This window comes from Myotis nattereri (genome assembly GCF_964212035.1).
Source record: "Myotis nattereri genome assembly, chromosome: 6".
NCBI classification, from domain to species: Eukaryota; Metazoa; Chordata; class Mammalia; order Chiroptera; family Vespertilionidae; genus Myotis; species Myotis nattereri.
Genome location: NC_138081.1, coordinates 99,460,336 through 99,484,154, shown reverse-complemented (window position 1 = coordinate 99,484,154; position 23,819 = coordinate 99,460,336). Strand labels below are relative to the sequence as shown.

The window sequence follows — 23,819 nt, the reverse complement described above, 5'->3', positions numbered from 1 at the left end:
AAGAAAACATGAATATCAGATGGAGAAAAATGGACAAGAAAAGTTCACTACCAGTGGAATGTGAATACTCACAGCTCTCCCTGAACTCAATGCTTGCAGGCAGCACCAGCTCAGGCCCGGGAGCATCCTGCGTTCTGCAAGAAGAATGGGGCTCTTAAAGCCAAGTCACGGAGCTAACAGCATCCTGACAACCTGTGGAGAGCTCTGAAACTCTTACAAACAACCTCTGCACAGTTTTCTGGATAAGAAAGAGCCCACTGCCTCCTTTTCACATGTGACGTATGCAAATATTCAAATGAGCAAACTGACAGCTGTCACATCCCACTGGGCACAGGCCAGCCCCTCTGAGTACCTGCTTCCGTGGGGAGAGCAGACCCGCCCTGACTTCATTATTAACGAGGCTTCACGCCCGCACAGAGCCAGGCTGCTAGACACCTGCTGCGGCGATGGCTCAGGTGACAGTGAGGAGACACTGCTGGGGACACAGACCATCTAAGCCACCCTGAGCTCCACTCAGGAAAGGGAGGAATGCCCCGCTGCCCACGCCCTTTCTCTCCAGCTGAGTCAGACAGGAGCCCGCAGACCCCTGCAGCCACGCGGCCAGCATTCTCGATGCTCAGCGACGCCTGCCTCAGAACACATCCTACTCACTCACATTTCTTCTCCAAGGCACATAAATTCGAGCCACTTTTCATCACTCAGCCTGACACTACAAAAACAAGGAACTGCCTAAAACACAAAGAGAAGCTGTAATTTGGGAACATTCCTAATAACTAGCACTGTGCTCATGTTCATATATTTCCAGGTAATTCAAAGGTCAGGTGATATGTATTAAAGAGTTCTTCAGACTGCGGGACACCTGGCCCCACTGACAGGCTATAAGGTGGGGGACTATTGCATGAAATTCTTCCTTCAGTTACAAATAGGAATAGATACACATGTAGGTGTGTGTCTACCAGGGCATATGTAAACATGTGATATTGTGTTGTACACTCATCAAAAAACATTTGAAAGCCATTAATAAGTAGACTTTTTAAAATGTGTAATATAAATGTGTTTTGCCTTTCTGCAAAGTTAACTGAAAATTAAATAGTGGGAATTATAACGACTTACGCTGAAATGAAAATATCTGTTTTTAAATATTGGCTTAAACCAAACTGAAGTCAAAACTGATTCAAATGAATCTTTTCAGCAACATTTAAGTCTAATACTCTTAGACAAATGGTAATGAACTGGACAGATTTAAGTATTTGGAGTCATTGGTATGTCTCCTCATTAAATAAGTTAGTTAAAATAATAAAGACTCTTCACAATGAAAGAAACAGCACCATGATGACCGCGGATCCCCAGTTACAGGCTGGTAACGAAGACACCGCCACCTTCCCACAGCCCAGCTCCCATCCTCCACCCTCCCCCCCACGCACCAGGGCGAGGGAGGAGAAAATACGTGTGAGTGAACCCAGTGAGGACAGTCACACGGGGAAACCAAAAGCATCTTCATCACATCACATGCTTCAAATGTATGCCGTCTCTGACTTAATAGCTAAGATTGAACTCAACAATTTATGTGTTAAAATGCTCTTATACTCACAATGTAATCTAAGTGCTCGATGTTAATGTGTCTTTCTTACACTGCCCTATTTATGGACATCTAAAATTGCAGGTAAGTAGTTATTTTCATTCAATGTCCATAAAATGGCCCTGGGTAAACTTTGTTTGTTTCATCAATTTAACAAATCTAGTAAAAATAGAGAATTTAAATTCTCAGCGAAAAAATAAAGTGTCAGCAACAATTTAGTCACTCCCATCATTTGGAAAGATTTGTTTTGACTAAAATCAGTATTTTAAACATGCTTATTACAGCAGCTTAGATTTTATAAATGTATCAATTGAGCATTTCTTATACCAACACTGCATGTGAAAAACACCAAGACTGGAAATGGGAAAATCTTCGATTTCTATCACTGTCTTAATATCAACACACATTACAGTTCAAATAAAACCTTTAATAAATCTTTCGCAAAGCAAAATAATCTGACCTTGAAAAAGGTTACTTAATATGTATACTCACAGGATAAAATAATTTATGACATATGATTAATCGTCACCTGGCTATTTTAGCACCATTATCTGACTACCTTCCCTGTATTACGTGGACGCACTGACTGTGCATATCCTAAGAGCATTATCCTAACCGATCTTTCCCTCTCACGTCTTCACTCACTCACTCAAATATCCACAGGCTCAGGACTATGATATGTGCCTCTTGATCACCTTATAAATAAACAGAGGTGCTCCTTACAATACAAATATACCATTCTACATCTTATTCTAGAATACACCACCAAACAAAAGCACAGACACCGGAAGTAGACGATTTACTATTACATCTAAAAAAACAAAGCCAGCACACTCAGTGAAGAACCAAAAGCCCAGACCACAAACACGGTGCAGCCCTGAGGTCCCACGTGAACCTGCAGTTAGTCCCTGTGATGGACACTGAGACCTCTGCTGGAAGATGGGAAAGGGACGGCCTGGACCTGTGGCCGCCACCGCCTGGGTGAGTGACCACCAGCCTCAGCTAGCGCCTCAGCTACTGGACTGAGAAGGAGCAGTCAGAACGGCGCCCTGAAACTCAGACTAGCACCCAGAGAGGAGGGGCGCCCCACAGGGCTGCTGCTGCGAGCGGCCGGGCATCCAGCTGCGTCGAGCTCTGGCGGAGCCGCGGGCCCAGCACACTCAGCACCAGCAGCGCAGGTCAGGCCCCGCCACTGGACGCACCGCTGCTAACCACCACGCTGGAGGCACTGACCGTAACTTCCCATGGCCGCGATGGCAGAGACCCCAAGGAAGTAGAACTGAGGTACAAGTGACACAGAATTTAAGGATCACGAGGAAAGGAAGTAACAAAAGGCAGTGCTCGGTGCAAACACCGGCAGGACCAAGGCAGAGGGAACACTGACTCCGCCACAGGTCTCACCGGGAGCAGGAGGGCGAGCGGGAGGGAGGCGGCACCAGCGCCTCGGCTAAAGCTCCTGCAAAACCACCCTGGCTCTGCGTTTTAGACGTGGGAATTTCTTCTAAGAACGGGGGAGGTGACCAACTAGTCAAGTTCTAGAGAAACGCTCTCCACGGCTCAGAGGAGCACACCTCACACAGAAACGCTGAAGCCAACACGCGTCCTCTCCGACCTGGAGAGCAGTGGACAAAAGGGACAACTATCAGAGCGTTTCCCACGTCAACACCATGAAACACGCTGCCTTCCTCCAACGTTCTAGCAGGTCAGCTCAGCCTCTACAGATGCGGTAGCTGTACCCCGACCCTCTGGGCAACGTCCCTCCTTTCCTAATGGAAAGCGGCCAGTCTTACCTGCTCTCCTGCCAGCGGTACTCGGGCTGCTGCTCCACGCGGACCATCGGCTTCACCATGCCCCGCTCGGCTGTGCTGCAGGCAGACGACACCCTGTCGCTGTCCAGTCGAGTGGAGCTCTAGCCAAGGGGAACACAGGTGCTTATCAACACCACACAGGCACCGGCTTCAGACCCAGCGGCGCGGGGAGCGAGGGAGGAGCACAGCCGCACGTCCCCAGGGCACGCCCAGAACACACGTCACTGAGGACTAATGAGGCACAGCCACGCCCTCCCCAGGCCAGCAGCTCGCTTCACAACACAGGCACACAGACGCAGCACCAGGTTCTCCCAGAGCACAGGAGTCACAGGGGCCTTATTCCAAAAAGCCTCTTAAATCAGGACAGCGCTGACGGAATACGTACAACATGGAGAGTTAGGTCCTTTTATGGCTCGTTAGTTTTAAGAAAGGGTTTTAAAATCTGCTCCTTGTAGCTCAGCACCTAATAAAGAATTGAGTACAGAAACAGGTGTCTCTTGTCCTTAACCAACATGGGAGAAACACGTCTACAGCAACCAGTGCCGTACATTTAACCCTTCCAACCAGTGCCCATTCCTGACAGCCCGAGACAGGCCAACGGGTGAGTCCCCGCGTTCGGGAAACACCAGCACAGCAGCGATGGCTCACAGAGAGCCCTGCACCAGGCTGCCTGTGCCAGGTCTCAGCACTCCTCCGACTGCAGAGCTGAGCAGAGATGAACATCACCCTTGTCTTTCCACAGAGAGGAACCTGAGCCGTATGTATCTTTGCGTTAGTCCGCGTTTTCCGTAAATGAGAGCACTACCTTACAAAAAGTCACTTCCTATCACGTCATAAACATCTAGCGATGTTTTTATGTTACAAAAGCGTATGTCTGTACAACGTTTTGCTGTCTATTCATCAAAGTAAACCAATCCTTTCTGTTGTTACACAATAATTACTTCCATAAGATACACTGATAGAAATAAAACTGGTCAGTGAACGGAAATACTTAGACTGCAAAAATTTTATTTTAAATGAATATTCAGGTGATAAATTATGGTTAAGTTTACCAGGTGTACCAGTTAATAATGCAGATTTTTTTCAACAGATGAAGTTGCACATATGTTGATATACATGCGATTTGATATGTATGGTATTTTGTTGTAGTGACAGCAAGCTTCAAAACTTCTTATGTCAAATTTGCTGAAGGTGTTAGCATCATAGATATTTTTAAGCTTAAAAATGTCAAATTCCGTGCCCCCCAAAAAAGAGCACCTGCGGGAAGTTTTAATTCTTACTTTATTTTGAAGAAAAGTGCTACTGGATACTTCGGGAAGCTTATGGTGAACATGCTCCATCTCGAGATCCCTGTGAGCGCCGGTTTAAATGCTTTGAAGGTGGCGATTTCGATGTGAAAGACAGAGAACGTCCAGGTCAACCAGAGAAGACTGAAGACCAACAATGACAAGCATTATTGGAGGAAGATGCGTGTCAGACTCAAAACCAACTTGCAGGAAGATTAAACGTTGCTCAGCAAACAATTTCCGATCGTTTACAAGCAATGGGAAAGGTTTTAAAGGAAGGAAAATGGGTGTCACATCAACTGAATGAAAGACAAATGGAAAACCGAAAAGTCATCAGTAAAATGTTGCTTCAACGGCACGAAAGAAAGTCTTTTTTTGCATCAAATTGTGGCTGGCGATGAAAAGTGGATTTATTTTGAGAATCCCAAACGCACAAAATCATGGGTTGATCCAGGTCAACCATCAACATCGACTGCAAGGCCAACTTGCTTCAGAAAGAAGACAATGCTCTGCGTTTGGTGGGATCAGGAAGGTGTGGTGTATTATGAGCTTCTAAAACCAGGTGAAACCATTAATTTTGATTAAGAAACGACCAGAATGGGCCAGAAGACGCGGCAAAGTAATTTTGCTTCGTGATGACGCACCATCACGCACTTCAAACCCAGTTAAGGACACGTTAAAAGATCTTGCCTGGGAAGTATGAACCCACCGCCGTATTCACCAGACCTTGCTCCCTCAGATTCCCACTTGTTCCGATCGACGGCACACGCGCTTTCTGAGCAGCACTTCAAAGGGTATGAAGAAGTGGAAAATTGAGTCCTGAAAGGTTTGCCTCAAAACAAGAAAAGTTCTATTGGGACGGTCTCCACAAATTACCCGAAAGATGGGGAAATGTGTAGCTAGCGATGGACATTACTTTGAATAAAAGCACTTTTGACGTTTTTCTTGAAATTACCGTGTTTTCTTTGATTACAAAATCCGCAATTATTAACCGGTACACCTAGTATATGTTACCATATTATGGTACAATCCACCTTGTTTTCAAATGATTTTCAAAGGAAATAAATACTCACAAAAAAACAGTCAAAGGAAGGAGGACAGAAAGGATGGAGTATGTGTGTGTGTGGGGGTGGGGGGGTGGGGGTGGGGGAGACAGGGATTTAAGTATGTTAAAATGTATAAACACACACACAGACATGCATCAAGAGTACAAAAAAGGACCCATCAACAGCCAAATTAACACTGTGAATGAACAGTCTTCATGCTTTTACTTTTTTCAATTTACGGTTTTCTATGTTGACTGTACGTTTTATAAAAAGCTATAGTGTTTATAGTTGTATTTGGTCCCTGAGACTCACTCACACACCACACGCTGCCGAGCCCAGAAGCACAGAGGAGCTCACAAGCAAGAGCTCCTTCCAGAGCCTGCTGTCCACCCGCAGACCAGGCAGGGCCAGGGAATGAAGGCTGCACGGCGACCGGCAGCAGCTGCTGGTGGTGCTGGGTGCGTGAGGAACAGGTCTTCAGGAAGTGACCTACGCAGAGGTCTGAGGACAGAGGGGAACCACGTGGACACGCGGGTGGTCAGGGAGCAGCAGCCAGGCGCCTGCGTGCAGGGACGGAGCCGTGGCCAGCCCATGCTCGGCTGGAGGCAGCGGGCAGGTCCCGGGGAGCTGTGTAACTGGGTGAGGACTGCGCCATCTCTGGGATAAGAAAGGCCTGGGCCTTTGAACAAGGGGCAGTAACAAGACTTCACTTCCATTCGGGAAGCATGGGCCTGGCTGCGGGGAGGAGAGGGGCCCGGGTAGCACATGAGAGGGGCAGCTACTGAGGAGCTGTGTGTGCTGCTCTGTGGCGACCGCGCGGGGGGGGGGGGGGAGGGGGGGGGAGGCGGACACGGGACATTTCCCAGGTGGAGCAGGGAGAACGGGCCGATGCTGGATGTGGAGGCTGCGAGAAGGAAAAGTGTGAGGAGCGCTGGCCGCAGACTCCCGGGCCAGCGCCAAGGAGGCATCGTTCACTGAGATGGGGAGGGCCAGGGAAGCAGAGGCCGGACAGGGAGAACCCAGTGTTGAGCTGAGTTAACCGAGATACATGTCCGCACCCCCTGGACAGGTCGACCAGCCAGAGGTCAGGGCGAAGGTCAGACTCAGGAGTAATTAACACACAGCTGGTATTCTAACTTGGGCAACCGCGCCGGGTCACCCAGGGAACACGGATCGACAGAGGGAAGGGTTCCAGGTCTGATGTTCCCAAACTTTAGATGTGAAGCCAGGGAGGAACCAACAGGTCAGCATGAGGAGGAAGGAGAACCCACGTGGGAAGGAACGGAGGGGGACGCCCTGGGCGGTGACCCAGCGAAGACAGATGGAAGCAGCAGACGACAACCTGGAGGACCTCAGCACCCGTGACAGACAGTCCCCATGAGGGAGCAGGAGCCAATGAGAGCCGAGGAACGAAGAGGGGTCAGAGGAAGAGCTGTTTCTTCAAGAAAGCATGCTGTGAGCAGGAGCAGACAGCTGGGCAGGCGCCGGGGACAGCAGGCTTCTCCCCGATGCTGGTGAGAACGCCCCCGGCCTGGAGACTGCTGTGTGCGGCCCCAGGACGCCCCAGCCTGCGCAGGGCCTGCGCTCTGCTTCACCCACAGGCCATGCCCTGCCAGCTCCCGCCTGAGCCTTTGGGAGACCTGCAAACCCCGCAGCTCCTGGGAGGCCCCAGGACGTCTGGTTGCCATGGAGACGACAGGGCAAGGTCCCACAGAGAGAACCTGAGATGACAGGGAGATGGGAGGCCCAGCAGGCCCCGTGTCCTAGCACAGCCTGGCCACCAACGAACCCACTCACTGAACACGGCCACACAAGGAACCATCAGCAAGACCAGCAACTCGCTGCTCAGGTGCATCCAAACCACTTGCATGACTGTAAGCAGGAGCCTGCTGTTCCAGTCCAGAGTTTCGGGGTATCTGTTTCCCAGCAACAAATAACCAGAGTGAGAAGAGAAATAACTGATCACACAAGATAAGCCATGTGCCGAGGAGGTAAGCTGACAGGTGGGAGCGAGGACCAAGGAGAGGGCTGAGGGGAGTGGGAAGCCATTATCTTCAGGATCACCTGACCGAGAAGGGCTGGGCACACACAGCACCGAAGAGAAAGCACAGCCCCCTCTGCTCAGGGAACACACAGCCTGCCCCCTGCCCCCGCGTCGCTGAGAGAGAACACAGCCCACCGCTGGGACCCTGTGGAGTCTGCACAGCAGTGTATCGGGTCCACTACGAGAACTCGCCCCGGTGCCTCTAACATTAAACCACCACGTCCTGTCAGGCAAGATGCCTTCACCTACCTTGCTTGTTGGCAACGCTGTTCCGCTGTGAATGTCGCCTCCTAAGTCAAAAGTTGTCTCCTGAACAATTCTGCCAAGATAAACAGAAAACAGAGAATGAAGACTCAAGTGATCGGGCAGAGCCTCGTCCCAAGGACACGAAAGGAGCGGTTAGAGGAACGCCCAGAGCCGAGATCTTCAGGACGGCGCTTCCCAGCAACGAAGCTGCAGGATGAAAGTCGCGTCTTTGGGTGTGAAGAGAGCGGAGCCTGCAGAGTGGCTCTGTGTGTCGCATCCAAAAGCAACCTGGCTCCCCCTTTCCAGGCGGCCGGATGCGATGGCCTTCCCGTGACGTGAGGCCCTCACACAAAAACAGAGCGAAACAAAACGCTTCTACTGATACTTACTAAACACTCTCAAGATAGTCTGTAAGCCACGTTTAAGAACAGTAAACGGGAAGGAGTCCTAAAGAAAGAAGCAAGAGTCCCACCCCGTGAGCCTTGAGGCCACCAACGGCACCGAAAGGAAGCAGCCGCCTCAGAAGCTAGGAGCCGCCTGCTGAGGCCGTGTGATGACTTTTATGGGTCCTGCTGCTTAGGCTACAGAGAAAGAAATGGAGAAGTTTGTGAACATGTCAGCAATCAGATCGAGAGCTCGTCTCGTTTAATCAATTTATCAAAACTGCTAAACCATCCTCATGAAAACTAATTCAGAAAATAAACGAACTCTCATTCTAAACAGGCAATAACCTGGGCACACGGAGACATAGGCACAGGTGGAGGGCGAGGGGAACAGAGGCCCAGACACCGGGACACCGACGGCGGGAGCCAGCACTTCTGTCCTGGGCGTCACCAGAGAAGTTAAATTCTCCCCCTTCTACGACGTTTAAAAAGTACCCAAAAGACAGAAATATGGAGATGAGCTGAAACACTCTTCGGGTGCTGGGCTCCGAGAGGAAGCCGCAGTCAGCAAGGTCCCGGGGGACACCGTCCACGGTGCTGCCTGTGGATACACATCCTGGGAAGGCGCGGAAAGGAGGACATGAAGCAAGTGAACTGTCAGGATGTCTGGGGCCGAAAGCAAGACGCGGACGATGAAAATGAAGGAAAGGGCATGTGGGCAGGACTGTGTGCTGCCCTCAGGAGCCGGGAAGGCCGGGCGAGAGACACAAGGGGGACGGTGATGAAAGCAGAGCTGGAGGAGGAAAGCCGGGTCCTCCCAGCCCTGGGCGCAGGGAGAGCTCAGACCCGTGCTCGCGTCGAGCGGGAGCAGAGCCGGATCTTGAGGAGACAGCGAAGGCACTGCAGGTTTTCGGGGGAACGAGGAGGCCTGGTCCTTTACAGAAGCTGGAGCTCCAGGGGAGAGGCTAGACTCAGGCCTCCCAGCCCATGGACTCCCCGCACCCCCGCCGACGAGTGTGTGTGACGATCACTTCCTCCCGAGTGGACAGGCCGTCCGTCCTCGCTTTCACCCTGTCCTTCGCCAGGACTCATCATGGACAAAGAATGGGCGGGGCAGAGCCCACTGCTAGCCAACAGCAGCCACCAAGTCGGTGACGCCGACACTGCAAGACCAACATGAAAAGACCCCAACGCTCACAGCCGCCCAAGTCTAGGCTCTGGGGGGGTGGGCGTGGTTTGAGCAAAGGGAGGTCCGGGAGGGAGCAAGGAGGGAGGTGGCGCAGGAAACCAGCACAGCTGCTCCAGGCTCTGTTCCTGCACAGCTTTCCCTTCACGCACACCCGGCTGCTCTGAACAGCATGAGACCCACACCCACCATCGTGTGAAATGCACACGCACACGCACAAGCACACGCGCACACCCCCCCCCCCCCCCCCCCCACGGCTAAGCCTCCCCAAACAGGAGGCCTTCCTGCTTCCCAGGAGGAGCCCCTCTGCGAGTCCTCAGACAGGCACTAGGTGGAGCTCAAGTATAAAAGACAGAGCCTTCCTTGAGGTCTCCCTGTCCCCTCAGAGAGACAGGAAAAGGAACCTGAACACAAAACCTCCTTATGGAGGATCTTACACAGACACCGTAATCCTCACAGAAGAGCGAAGCAAGTTTTGTTTGAAAGGATCAAACAAATAACAACATATTTTAAAATAACTTAAAAACTAGCCACAACCCCGTGTTAGGATGAAGACCTTTCTTTCTTCTTCTTCCCTCTGAAACCAACCAAATAAACAAGAACTGGAACCACAAACCCACTTTGAGTTAAAAATTACGACAAAATTAAAGTCACGTGACCGGTGCCTAGTTTGGAACGCCTCGGCATAACGGAGAAGCACTGTGCCCTTCTCAGAGGCAACGCGTCTCAGTGAATTACCCGGGTTTGTGTCTGGGGCCCTTAGCGGGCAGGCCCCCGTCCACAGGCCTCTTCACCAGAGCGTGGTCCTGGCTGGGGTCCACAAACTTGAACACGTGCTGGGCCCCGAACTGCACACTCATCCCGCTCTGCAGCATGGTCGTCTCCGAGATGCGCTGCCCCTCCACGTAGGTCTCCGCGTCCATGCTTCTGGGCGTGACGGTCACCACACCATCCATGTTCGTGAGGTCGCAGTGATGGGGCTGAATTCCTGAGCCAAACAGCTAAAAACAGGAGGAAAAGTACACAGAATTTAAACACAAAATCGTAAAGCTGCGAGTCCCCCTTGGCCGACGCACGCAGTCCAATCAGCTCTGGACGCAGGCGCTTTTCAGTGGGTTTCCATCGCAGTGCAAAGATAAGTAAACGCTGTCAAACAACTGCACATTCCATTTCAGCAGCCAGGGCCTAGACTTAGGGCAGGCTGTACCTCGGCACTAAACAGCACGTGGTCATTTAAGGACTGTGAGAGTTAGTGGTCAGTCTATACAGATACAAGATTACAAGCTCCTGTGTGTCTGTTTACTGCTGTGCTGAGGAGGAAAGGATGTCAGAGCTGAACCCAACATGACAGCTGGCCGTCGTTTACAACCAAGTCCACCTGGTGCAGGATGCCCTGCCTCTGCTCACTCACAGCCGCTGAGCTCGGGTTGCTAAGCGCCCGAGAACCACGCCCAGATGACACTTGCACCGAGTCCTGAAGGCCTGCGACCCCAGGTGTCGCCCGGTGATGGGCACTGTCTCCTGGAAGCAGGCCTGTAACACCATCGCCATCACTGGGGACAAGCAGCAGTCTCAGGAACGTCATGGCCCCCCACGTTTCTAGACGGGCAGTGTGGACAGAAGCCCACACTCTGCTCTTCTCACGCTGAGCAGAGAAGTGACCCCGAGGGAACAAGCTACTTACGCTTAAATATAGTTTTCATGTTCACCCATTTATCCATTCGCTCCCACCTGCTACCTCCTACTGAAAGGTGAGAATCACAAAAGGCAGCTGAGAGCGGCCATCCGACGCGCACCTGGATAGAGCTGTCGTCAAACTTGTCGGTCCCGACCTCAGTCACACTGAGCTGCAGGCGGTAGAGCTTGGGCTTGTCTCTGGAGTCAGACCCGTCTGTGAGAAGCAAGTAAAAGGTCACCTTAGAAGCGACACCACACTCCTTCCAAATTCACAGCATGCGGCTTAACAGGACACAGAAAACGCAACTAAACACATGAACACATCAGCTTCTGTTGCGAATCATTCAAGGTGCTAAACACTGTCATTCATACCGACATTTTCTCATCAGATAACAAGCATTGTCTCTCCTCCCCCCGCCCCCGCCCTGGGTTTTGTTAATGACTCTGGGGAGTGATCCTATCACCCAGCAAAGGTCATCACAGACCCAGGGCCTTCCCTGAGACCAGGTCCCTCTGGCAGTGAACCTGCCCTCTACCCGCACCGGCCACTCAGCTGTGGGCACGGCTGGACCCCTGAGGAAGGTCTTCCAAAGTGCAGCCTTAGGGCTCGCCCAGACCTCCTGGACCAAATCCTTTGGGGAGGAGACCCTACCCCCAGGGGCTCCGCTCCAGGGAGCAGAGCTGCGGGAGGACAGAGGGCCCTGGCTTGCTGGTGTCACTCCACCCTCTATGATGTGTTGGAACTGTACACGTCCCCGCGCAGGACTTCCATGATGGAGGTGCTTGGGAAGAGAAGTGCCAGGCGGGCTGGTTTGTACGCAGGCGTGTTGCCTAGGGCACCTACTCGTTCCCTCCTATAGGATGGCACCAGTCCAAGACCTGCTCTGATTTCAGAGCTTCCAGCACAGGAGGGAACAAGCCCCAAAGGACCAACGGGTCCCAAAAGAGGTGGCCGTGGAGGCAGCCCAGCAGCCGCGCGACCTACTGCACGAACGCCTGTGGCCTCAGGGCCTCTTACTAAGCCGCCAGCTACGACCTCTAGGCGCCGGCTCGGGGACGCCAGCGGGGAGGGCTTCTGGAGCTCAACACCTGGAATGCACACTGGTTTCACGCTGTGGTGTGGTCTCAGCTCTTGGACACAAGATGCCGTGCCTACAGCAGCTCTGTGCAACCGTTGTGATGTTAGAGTGCGCACAGTAACACCCACAGTAACAGCCCATCTCGGACGCAGAGCAGAGATCTCACATCCGGGCAAGGCAGGAGACCCTGGAGCAGCACCTGAGACCCAGGTCAAAGTGCGCTAGGAACCGGGCGTCTGCTTGCTCACGGCTGGGCCACCCTCATGACATGGTGGCAGCTCTAAGTTCTGATCCAAAAGGAGGCATCAGCACCACCTGGGCTTTCCCTGGACCGGCACCCCCACACGGCTATGACCCTGCTTGCTGCAGACACCAGGTGCCGGGTCCCTGTCCCTCCCTTCTTCCTACTGCCTCGCCTCCCAGCTCTTAGCTCCATGGTGGCTAGCTTTTTGGAGAAACCTCTCTATCCTGATGCTCAGCAGTGTCCGGTCCACAGCATGCGTTTAATAAAGATTTAATGTCAGCCGTCAGTAATTATTAACTAAAAATAAAGAGACAGAATAATGCAATACGGTCACAGCAATTACAAAATAAAGAAAACAAAAGAAGCAAATAACTCATCAAAAACAATTATTTCAATACAAAGTGAAAAAAAACAAAACAGAAGACCATGAAAAACGTGTCTATTTAGGGGAGAAAGAAAGACTGGTGATGTGCTTGCTCTTGAAGGGCATCGTGTGAGCTCCCGGCCATCACCCCTCTCCACGGCCACGTTCGCATCAGCAGTTAGAGCTACAGAGAAAGGGAACAAACCCCTTTCCCAGCCCCTCCTTTCTGACCACTTCAAAGTAACAACAGGAAACACCTCCACAGACAGACTGGGAGCCACCTCCATGGTGGCCACGGACTCCGAGCTACGATGGTGTGTGTTTGCATTCGGGGAGGGAGGAAGAGAGGGGGACGGAGGCACGGAAGCTCTGGTAGGTGCAACCTTTCCTCCTGCAACAGCACGGCCAGCCCCTTGCTCAAGGGTGACGACCTTCGCACAGCAGCCGCACACACTCCTCGCACCGAGTCCTCAGCGCCCTCCCCCCCCAACCCCGGCCCTCCACGCTGTCCCCTCGGCAAAGGCAGAGCAGAGCCCCTTTCCAGTGGAAAACCCTCTAAGAGCCCTGCCACACAGAGCAGTCTGAGATCTGCTCACTTTTAATTCTGTCTTAAGAATACGTGATATGTGCACGTGGTTCCCAATGCGAAGGGCACAGGCAGTGCCCAGTGAGTGCCCTCCCTCCACCCCCTCTCCCAGAGCCAGGCTTCCTTCCACAAGCCGTTTCATGCATCTGTCATTCAATAGCTGGAAAAGGGTTCCTCTTCCTCCTTTTTGGGGGGCAGCAGAAACGTTAGAATATTATTTAGGGTTGTCAAATGAAATACATGACATCCAGTCACATGTGCAATATCTGAGATAAACTTACACTAAAAAACTGATGTTTTACCCAAAATCCAAATTTATGTGGGTGTCAGACTGTCTGCCAACCTGCGGTCCCTGAATCACTGCCACACGTGCTGCGCCTTGTCTGGCACAGGAAGTCCTCTTTAGCGTGCTGCCTACTAATGGGGAGCCCCTCACGGGCAGACAGGAGTACGTGTGCAGGCACGTGTTCCATCCATGGCTTTGCCCTCAGCGGTGTCCAGAGCCTCTGGGAAGCGGTGTGTGGTGCGGAGTGTGGACGCGGGCGAAGAGCCTCCTGCGTGGCGGGCCCTGTGCTGGGTGTGGCAGGGGACCCGGGAGAAAGTGAGCAGAGCTCATACCTCAGTGAACCAACACAGCGGCGGAGCCACTCCCAAGGGCTGTGAGGCCACTGAAAGCATCTGCACGGGCAGCCCCCAGCTTCACTGGGAGAACATGACCCCTCGAGTGACGCTGGAGTGAGAAGCAGCGCATGCGTCCGAAGCTGCTGTCACCCTCCATGCACGTGATGTGAGCAGGGGAAGCAAAGTCCTGTCGCTCCATCACCTCAAAGTATGAAATTAACAAACACGTGGAATCATTCCAGAACCCTCGTAAGATAACAAAAGCACGCCTGAGCCTCTGCTTTATGTATACAGAAATATCAAAATAGGTAAAAGGAGTACCACCTGTTTATATTTTTTAAAAAACACACAACAAAACCCAAATTCCAAGTTTGGCTAATAGCTAATGAAAATCTGTATGATCAGTTTGGAGAAAATGAAACTAAAGTAAGATGGTAAAAAGTAAATAAACTTCACAAAGCACGGAAAGTATTTGTTAGATTTAACAAGTAAAAAAATCTACTCTAATAAAAAAAAGAAACATGCAAATTGACCATACATTCACTACACCCCAAGCCATGCCCACCAGCCAATCAGGGCAACTATATGCAAATTAACCCAACCAAGGTGGCAGCTGGCAGCCATGGAGCTGGAGCAAGCAGGAGGCTTGGTTGCCCCGGCGATGGAGGAAGCAAAGCTTCCCGCCTGCCCTGGCCCACTGTTGCCTCCGCTAAAGGCAACAAAGTTTCAATTATAGAAGATAAATAAATCCCAGATACCTGCTTCCAGCCAGCCTCCACTGGGAGCTTGGGTGGCTAGGGGCCATGGCCAGCCTGCAAACAGCCATCAGCCCCTCACCCAGGCTGGCCAGGCACCCCAGGGGGGACCGCCACCCTGAAGGAGCTGTGGCCAGCCTGCAAATAGCCATCAGCCCCTCACCCAGGCTGGCCAGGCACCCCAGGGGGGACCGCCACCCTGAAGGAGCTGTGGCCAGCCTGCAAACAGCCATCAGCCCCTCACCCAGGTTGGCCACACCCTCAAGGGGTGAGGGTCCCTGCTGGGGGGCTTGACCAGCCTGCAAACAGCCCTCAGCCCTTCACCCAGGCTGGCCAGGCACCCCAGCAGGGACCCCATCCATGAAGGGGCTGTGGCCAGCCTGTAAACAGTGATCAGCCACTCACCCAGGCTGGCCAGGCACCCCAGCAGGGACCCCCCCTCCCTGAAGGGGATGTGGCCAACTTGAAAATGGCCCTCAGCCCCTCACCCAGGCTGCCAGGCACCCCAGCGGGACCCACACCCTGATCCAGGATACCCTTCAGGGCAAGCCAGCCAGCCCCCACCCATGCACCAGGCATATAATAAAAGGGTAATATGCAAATTGACCCTAACAGCAGAACGACTGGGAATGACTGGTCACTATGACACACACTGACCACCAGGGGGCAGACGCTCAATGCAGGAGCTGCCCCTTGGTGGTCAGTGCGCTCCCACAGGGGAGCTCTGCTCAGCCACAAGCCAGGCTGACGGCTGCCAGCACAGTAGTGATGGCGGGAGCCTCTCCCGCCTCCTCAGCAGTGCTAAGGATGCCCGACTGCAGCTTAGGCTTGGTCCCCGCTGGCAAGTGGACATCCCCCTAGGGCTCCTGGGCTGTCAGAGGGATATCTGACTGCCAGCATAGGCCCGATCCCCCAGGGAGCCAACAGCTGGACATTTCCTAAGGGGTCCCAGACTGCGAGAGGGCACAGGCCAGGCTGAGGGACCCCCGCCGGAGTGCACAAATTTTTGTGCACCAGGCCTCTAGTTTAAACTATAAAAGCAGATAAAAACAAAGTATTTCCATAAAACCAACAACTAGCTGTAGCATTTAAGATGACAAAGACGGAGATACTCAAAATCGGAGTAGCACGTTCCGGGGAGAAAGCACCACTTGCCGACAAGAAGAGATGAGTTTGCCTGAGAACAAGGAGCCCTGAGGACATCTCAGGCCTGGAAGTAACATAAGCTCCCAGAGCACGGCTGGCCTCCCCTTCAGCCTCCCAAGGAGTCTCGGACCTGAGACGCTCCTCCCACCACCATTACTGCACCCCAAGGTCGCGGACGGTGCTGAACAAAGCACTCCTCCTGCCTGCTGCCTCTCTGTCTCTCTCACCCTGTCTCCTTCGCACTCTCACTATTCTCATTCTCTCCTTCCCCATCCCTGCCTCTTCCCTCTTATTCTTGGGGGGGAATGGAGGGGAGAAGAATAGGAAAATCGCTCTCTCCCTTCTTTAAGTTCTCACTTAAGTCTGCCTAGTAAAGGAATTGGACATTTTTGCAAAATAAGTTCCCATTATTTTTAATGAATTCTGGATATGGAATGCTTATTAATGACAGTACATTAAGTGTCTTAAAATAAGTCATTCATACCAACTCAACACCAATGCGCACACACACCAGGCTCTGTCAGCGCCCTAGCTGAGCAGCAGGAGCACAGCGTTACCTTCGTGAGCGTGATAGCTGCAGTAGGCAAAGTGGTTCCTTCTCCCTGGGGTGCGCATGCAGAGGACCCAGGTGAAGGCAGCGCAGCGACAGAGGCCATGCGGGACATGGAGAGGGAGAGACAGGAGAGGTGAGCTGCAGTGAGACCGCTCGGCCGGGAGGAAAGCGTCCACCCCACCACCTTCAGGATGAGGACGGACGACAGGCCCAGGCAGGCTGTGTGTTAGAGACAACGGACTGTAAGGAGACACCGAGACGACAGGTGAGTCACCAGGCAGGAGAGCAGGGAGGGAGGCCTGGAGTCCACGCCCCCCGCAGTCTTCTGTTGAAAGAACAGAGTCAAACCCAAAGCAAAGCCTACAGGAACTTTTGAGCCCCCATTTCTCCAAAAGACAGTGTAAGCTGCACCCACACCTCACACACCTCAGGCATTCAGCCCAGCTGCGGACAGACCCAGTCTGATGACGTGTCCGGTGGAAATACGGTTCTCATCCATTCACGACGTCACCATGGATACATTACTTGCTTGACAAAGGAACACCTTCCACTTCATTGAGCATGCTGACTCTAAGAGTGAGCACTTAGAGAGACAGCAGGGCTACTGAGAAGAACAAGGTTTCCGTGTAAGACCTTGCCCAGCACTAAGGTCTGCCACCACTTGCTCACCCTGACAGTGGTCGCCGATCTGAGCATCGGGCATATGTCAGACAATAAGGCCACCCAACAGGAGGGACATCGAACCACGCACGCCCGGGACTCACCACACTGTGTCACCAGCAACTCCTGGGCGCAATCACTCAACGCAGGAGCAACCTCACTCACCTTGGAAACCCACTGCTCAGCCTAAAGCATTCGCTCGGTAAACGCTGACCAATGGAGCAGAAGGCCACGGACAAAGGACACATATTAATCGGCATGTAACATGCTGTTGCCAATATTTGTTGAAAAGGAGCACAGAAGTAAAACTTACCTAGTCTCTACCACTTTCCCACACCTACAAAAAATGTTACATATTCTCTTCACTTGGGAGACTATACATAGGAAATAAGCAGTCAAAATAGCAATTCCTGCTAGAATGTAAGTTCCTGAAATCAGGGTTTAATCTGTTTGTCAGAGCACTATCTCCAAGGCCAGACGATGACATATAATAAGGATTCAATAACTATTACTCAAATCAGTCAATGAATGAATTCTCAGCCTGTCTCTGCTACCACTCAAATCAACTTTCCATTACTCATTTGAAAACTATTCTATGTTGACTGCTATTTATCAATTCTCTCTGGACTAATAATACTTCTAAATCCTCAAAATTTTTGGTTTGAAGAAAATAATCATTAATTTCTAGCATGTAATGCAAAACTTTAAACAGACCCAATGCTCAAAGATCCTGACTAAAAAATGTTAAGTTCAGAAATAAACGGCCGTCTCACAGTTGCTAGCCACTGCCTCAGACTCCAGGCACCAACACGCGCACACACCCTACAGACACACTGATACCGGGACGTGTCCAAACCACAGCGAGCAAGCGACATTTAAACAACTGTTCAGCCAGAGACTGAGGGACGAAGTAACACTAACCTATTCCTCCCAAACAGCTGATGGAGTAAAAACCCTCCCACATCATCAGCACAAACTAGGACCCGCAGCAAACTGCCACCGAGCGCCGACTGCCCGTACCCGGCAAAGTAGCACCGTTTCTCCTGCATCGATGCAGCCGGCCGGACACCGCACATGTCTAACCAGCAGTCATAACCTTGCAAACAAGCGCACACTTAGGAATGAAAAGAGAGAATGACAGAACACCTGCCCAGAGAACCATGGGTTGCCTATGCATCTGGCTCGGTTTCCAGCTCCCTTTTTCTGTGATTGCTAACGGCCTGTAGTTAAACGCAGTCTGGCCAGGGAGAGCCACGGCCTGTCGCGCACAGCGCAGTATAACACAGGCCACATTAGTCCTCAAACCACATCAACTCGGAATGATGTCATTTATCTAAGTCATAAACATGCCATGTGTATCACATCTGCAAACATATATACTACATAGGGGTATGTATGTAAAATGTTTAAGAACATCAATGTATTTCTCTACCTGATGGTTCACTTACAACAGCTTTGGCTTAAGAGAGCTCTATAAACAAGTATTTTAAGCCTAACAGGAAAATAAACTTGGTCTACTCTCATTTTGAAACCAGACGCCCTCCCTCTCACAGACAGTTTCTCCGCTGCACGGTTAAGTGTAAGGACATTCTTTTCAGACACTGTTCATACATCCAGCACCGCTGGGCCCACGCTGCCACTCCCGAACTTGCCTGGGAGGAGCCATCTCCGGCTGTCGGCTGGAGGAAGGACTTTACAAGGTCATTTTGAACAAGAAAATGTTAATGGAGATCAATTACACCTTTTCTTTATTCTCTATTACCACTATTTTAACTTTTTTTTCAACACCAACTTCTGCCTATATGAACTTTATTTTTATGCATGAAAAGTACATATCTTAGAACCTTAAGGTTTTGAGTGTTTTTTTTAAAGTAAATGTCATCTTATGAGGGTTATTTTTTAGAAAAATAAATGGTTTGAAACAGGTTGTCAGGCAAGAGAAAAACTCCTTTACAAAATGAACCGTTCTTTGCGCCTCACCTGGGCTCAGCTCCACGAGGTACGGCAGCTTCTCAGGCGGCAGCGCGGAGCCGTAGCCCGCCCCGTCGGCTCTCTCCTTGCCCTTCGCAGGCCGCCCGTCCAGGTGCTTCTTGGTTTTCCTGGGGACATAGTCTGGGGGCCTCCTCTTCAACTGAAAGACTAAAATCCCTGGAACAGAAGCAATGCCGGGTATGAACTGGACGCACAGGAGCGCAGACGGCCAGCTGACCGAAGATGCAGCCCAGTGACATCTCCCAAGGCAAGCTGCGCGCACGCTTCCCAAGTACGCTCTACTCCACAGACAGCACAGTCTCTGCATGTGCTCTGAGACTCCAGCAACCAAGCCGCAAAGGTTAATTCACATTATCCACTACCCAAGCACGTGGCACCCTTGAAAAGCACACATCAGTGTAAGAATGAATGAGTGTTTGTCTTGGTAAACAACCCTATGAGCAATAAATATATTCTCACACACACGTGTAACACGCACACACACTCTATACACACAAATATCTGTTTAGTTGATCTGATTTTTATTTAGTTCAACTGACTTAACTCAGAATTCAAAGGAATTTAACTTTAATAAAGCTTACCTGTATACTGTCTAGAAAAAGTATTGAGAGAGTGTACTTTTAAAACTACCAGTCCAGCCCTAACCGGTTTGGCTCAGTGGATGGAGCCTCGGCCTGTGGACCAAAGGGTCCCAGGTTCGATTCTGGTCAAGGGCACGTACCTTGGTTGTGGGCACATCCCCAGTAGGGAGTGTGCAGGAGGCAGCTGATTGATGTTTCTCTCATCAATGTTTCTAACTCTCTATTCCTCTCCCTTCCTCTCTGTAAAAATATCAATAAAATATATTAAAAAAACAAACAAACAAACAAACACTACCAGTCCACATTCAAGCACTGCCAGGGTTGACGGGCAGTAAACCTTTATGTATTTATTAATGCAAAGACCAGCTACACAGCAGGTAGCGTATCATGTGAACCGAGAGCAAGAAAACTTGTCCCATCAACACACAGGGAACCCCTTCACCGCTCTGGAACCATGAGAGCCAACAGCCTGCAGAGTGAAAACGCCTGGGCTCATTTTCAAATAACCGACTGCTGGACAACCTGTAGGATGGCAGGTCGCTTTCCCTATTGGAACACATCTGCCAATCCACCCAGCCATCTGGCCGGCACCGCGGGACTCCACTGCTGACAGGACCGTGGCCTTCCACGCAGGCAGTGTGGGGGCCCAGCTTCTTTAAGACATGACACGCCTAGTGGAGGGGGACAGTCTGTTCCAGGTCTGCACACAAGCCACTGAATGTGGCCTCGAACAAGGGGACCAGGGAGGACAGAGAAACCCGCCCCACAAATAGCCCGCAGGGAGCACAGCCAGGCTCCCCTACAGTCGGGCTCCCCTACAGCCGAGAGACTGAGCCAGCGGCTCAGCAGGTGCACACCCCACCCCTCTGCACTCACCGCGGTCGCTGGGCCACTCCCGGAAGATCTGTAAGGGGCACTCGTCATCGTCAAGGACCATTTCCTTAGCACCTTTATCATCAGAATGCTGGGCTCCAGGAGGGAGCATAACCTAAAACAAAGCCATCCACTGTGACTGTCCCGCAGAAGTTAATCACAGGCATTTAAAGAAAGAGTCATGGTTTGGGGGTAAACAGAAGTCACTGTGAAAGCAAACTGGTCAAACACTCTACCTGTGCAGGCCAAGTAACACCTGGAAGGACATACAGCGAAATGTGAATCGCTGCTCCCCCTGATAGAACTATCGGTGATCTTTATTCCCAGCCTGCCTCCTTCCTTCCCTCGCTTCGCACAGGAGCACGGTAACGTGTAACGGGAGAGGGAATGCTCTCCTATGGCTGTAACACATGGGTTCTCATTCTAAACTGCACAGGGGAAGGAATCAGCCCAGGGGCAGCTCACTGGCAAGTTCTCGCTGGCGCCACGGGCGGCGCTGCCGCAGCCACTCACCCGGGCAATGCAGTAGTCCTTCGGGTTCTCCTTCTCCAGGCCGTACTTCTCCAACGCTTCGGCCACCGCGAAGTCCGCAGGGTCCGTGGTGGACAGCAGGATGGTCTTGTAGGGGATATTTGGTCGTAAACTATCTGCATAAATCCTCAACGTTCCACCTGGAAAACATCAGACGTCTCTGAGCACAACTTCACTCCAGTAACAGGCAGCGAGCGTTTGCAATCACTTAAGAAAAAAAAGGGCGCCCAAGTTCTCGCTGCAATGGAGGCCCACAGGGAATGGAGGCAATTCCATCTTCATCTCCTACTGGGGCACACACGACCCAGTGACTCTGCCACAGCGCGCGCCTGGCAGGGGGACAGCGCCCTCCTGGCCTCTCCAGCCCCGCTGGTTTCAGGGCGGGGAACAGACTCCTGCGAGGATAAGGGACGGAGCGAGGAGGAAGCGAGTAGACAGTCCTGCTGCTTCCTCCAGGGCTGTCCCGTGTCCTCACCTTCCGCTGTCACACAGCCATTCCCCCCGTCTCTACCTTCTCACCATCGATCTGAGACAAATTAAAGTTCATATGAACCCCACTGACGACACCAATTGGAAAAGACTGAACTGGACGCCAGGAGACGTTGGTGTTTCAGAAGGGACCTGCCGCCAAGCACTGGGCTGGTGTGTTCTCCCAGGACTCACACCAGCGCCCTTTCCAGCTGTGAACTAACTTGGGAGGGAAAACCAACCAGGGCAGAGCAACGCAACATCCTGGGATCTTCGTTGTTGTTTGTATGTTTTTAATGGAATTCTACAGAGATCTACTTTGGTGTCACAGTGTGCGTTCTACTTATGATCAAACTACCATGTGACAAGTTGACTCACAGTAAAAACACTAGGTCTTTAACGAAACCGCACTATACTGGGCCACAGACCTGCTGGCCCAGGCTGTCAACACGCGTGACCACGAAAACCCACGCAGATCCCGGGCCCCACTGTCACTGAACAAGCGAGTGTGCTTGCCTGGCATCCAGGTGTGAGGAGGCGCTGGGGGAGGGTGACTACGACGGAAACAACAAGTAACTAAAGACAGCGTCCACGCTGTGCGAAGCACAAGCCTGGCAGGGAGGAGCGCCCCGAGCACTGGGGCTGGCGAAGGCCCTGTGCAGGGTCCACGCTGGTCAGGAGCCCGCGACCAGGCCTGAGCGGCAGCCCCCACGGGTTGTGCCACCAAGTCCTCGCTCCACCCTGTGTCCACACCAGCTGCTCCAGATTTGAAGCTTAAGCTACGTTAACGCTTCCTGAGCCCCCCATTTACACTCTTCAGCAGCTCATCCTCATGTCCTCTGACACACAGAGCCCCCCCAGGTCTGGAACGTGGTTAGCACACAGAGGTGTTAATGAGCGCTCCTCTTGCCCTTTTAAAAACTTTACCACCTTCCTTCTCCTTTTCCTGTTAACCCTCACCCGAGGCTCTGTCTCCATCGATTTTCAGAGAGAGTGGAAGGGAGGGGGGGGGAGGGAGGGAGAGACACGCCGATTGGTTGGCCCTGCAGGGAACAGCGCTGTGAACGGGGCTCTGACACGGGGGCCCCCACTGAGTCAGGACCAGACACGGCATGCACTTGTGAACAGGCCACGTCACCCGTCCACTCAGCTTCGCAGGGCTCTGCGCCTAGACGGGTAACTACTAGCTCGGTTCACAACGAGCGACGGGAGGCCGGAAGCCTGACCTGAGTCGGGCCGCCCGTCCGAGCTGCGGAACTCCTGCATCCTCTTCTCCAGCTTCTGCTGCCGCCGCCGCTTCATGACCACCTCGGGGTTGGAGATGGTGCGGGTGAAGCTGGTCTCGGGCATGTCTTTGTAAACCTCGGCAGCCAGGCGGGAATTCTCACTGCAAGACACAAGGACACCAGCACCACTGAAACACTCCTGTGTCAGCAACTGTTCCACGGCGACATCAACACCTGGAAGGGCAGCTGCGTGCGGGCTCGCCGCGCAGCCACAGCTAATGTGGGCAGAGTGCACTCTCTCAGTCCAAACTGACAGACCGAACTCAACAAACTTACAGTTCAAATCCTATGGGGAGTTTATACTGTTAATTACTGTGTATTAACAAAGCTCAGGAAACGCTATCATTATACAACTCAGCAATTTCCACCCATGTTACCCTAAAACAGACCAAAAGAGTGACACAACAGCCCAACCCCAAGAAATAAGATGGACTATACATGTTTTAACAACTAAAAGGTTCACCCAGGTTCACTTTCTTGAAGCTAAGTTTTCAGAAGGGAATTGCCACGATGGTTCCTATGAGGGGTCAGCTGTACAGAGGGATGCGCTAAAAACTAAATATGAAGGGAACACTGACGTACTTGACTAAAGTTTGATGCTACTGAAGATGACATTCTCAATCATAAAAATAAATTTTTTAAAATATATTTTTATTGATTTCAGAGAGGAAAGGAGAAGGAGAGAGGGAGATAGAAACATCAATGATGAGAAAGAATCATGGATCGGCTGCCTTCTGCACACCCTACACTGGAGATCGAGCCCGAAACCTGGGCATGTGCCCTGGCCGGGAATTGAACAGTGACCTCCTGGTTCATAGGTCGATG

General features: G+C 51.9%; 1 protein-coding gene across 3 annotated transcripts in view; it reads right to left on the bottom strand.

Annotated features, from left to right (window-relative positions):
* Window positions 1-23,819, bottom strand: part of AFDN (afadin, adherens junction formation factor) — a 100,339-nt gene that overhangs the window by 38,411 nt on the left and 38,109 nt on the right. For all 3 annotated transcript variants that reach the window (XM_081094107.1, XM_081094108.1, XM_081094109.1), the window contains exons 5-14: window positions 22,935-23,095; window positions 21,223-21,380; window positions 20,713-20,824; window positions 19,244-19,411; window positions 16,608-16,652; window positions 11,375-11,469; window positions 10,317-10,579; window positions 8,013-8,082; window positions 3,370-3,488; window positions 73-134 (exon numbers count right to left, since the gene is read on the bottom strand). In XM_081094107.1, the coding sequence (XP_080950233.1) occupies window positions 73-134; window positions 3,370-3,488; window positions 8,013-8,082; window positions 10,317-10,579; window positions 11,375-11,469; window positions 16,608-16,652; window positions 19,244-19,411; window positions 20,713-20,824; window positions 21,223-21,380; window positions 22,935-23,095 (1,253 nt within the window). The remainder of the gene's footprint in view (window positions 1-72; window positions 135-3,369; window positions 3,489-8,012; window positions 8,083-10,316; window positions 10,580-11,374; window positions 11,470-16,607; window positions 16,653-19,243; window positions 19,412-20,712; window positions 20,825-21,222; window positions 21,381-22,934; window positions 23,096-23,819) is intronic.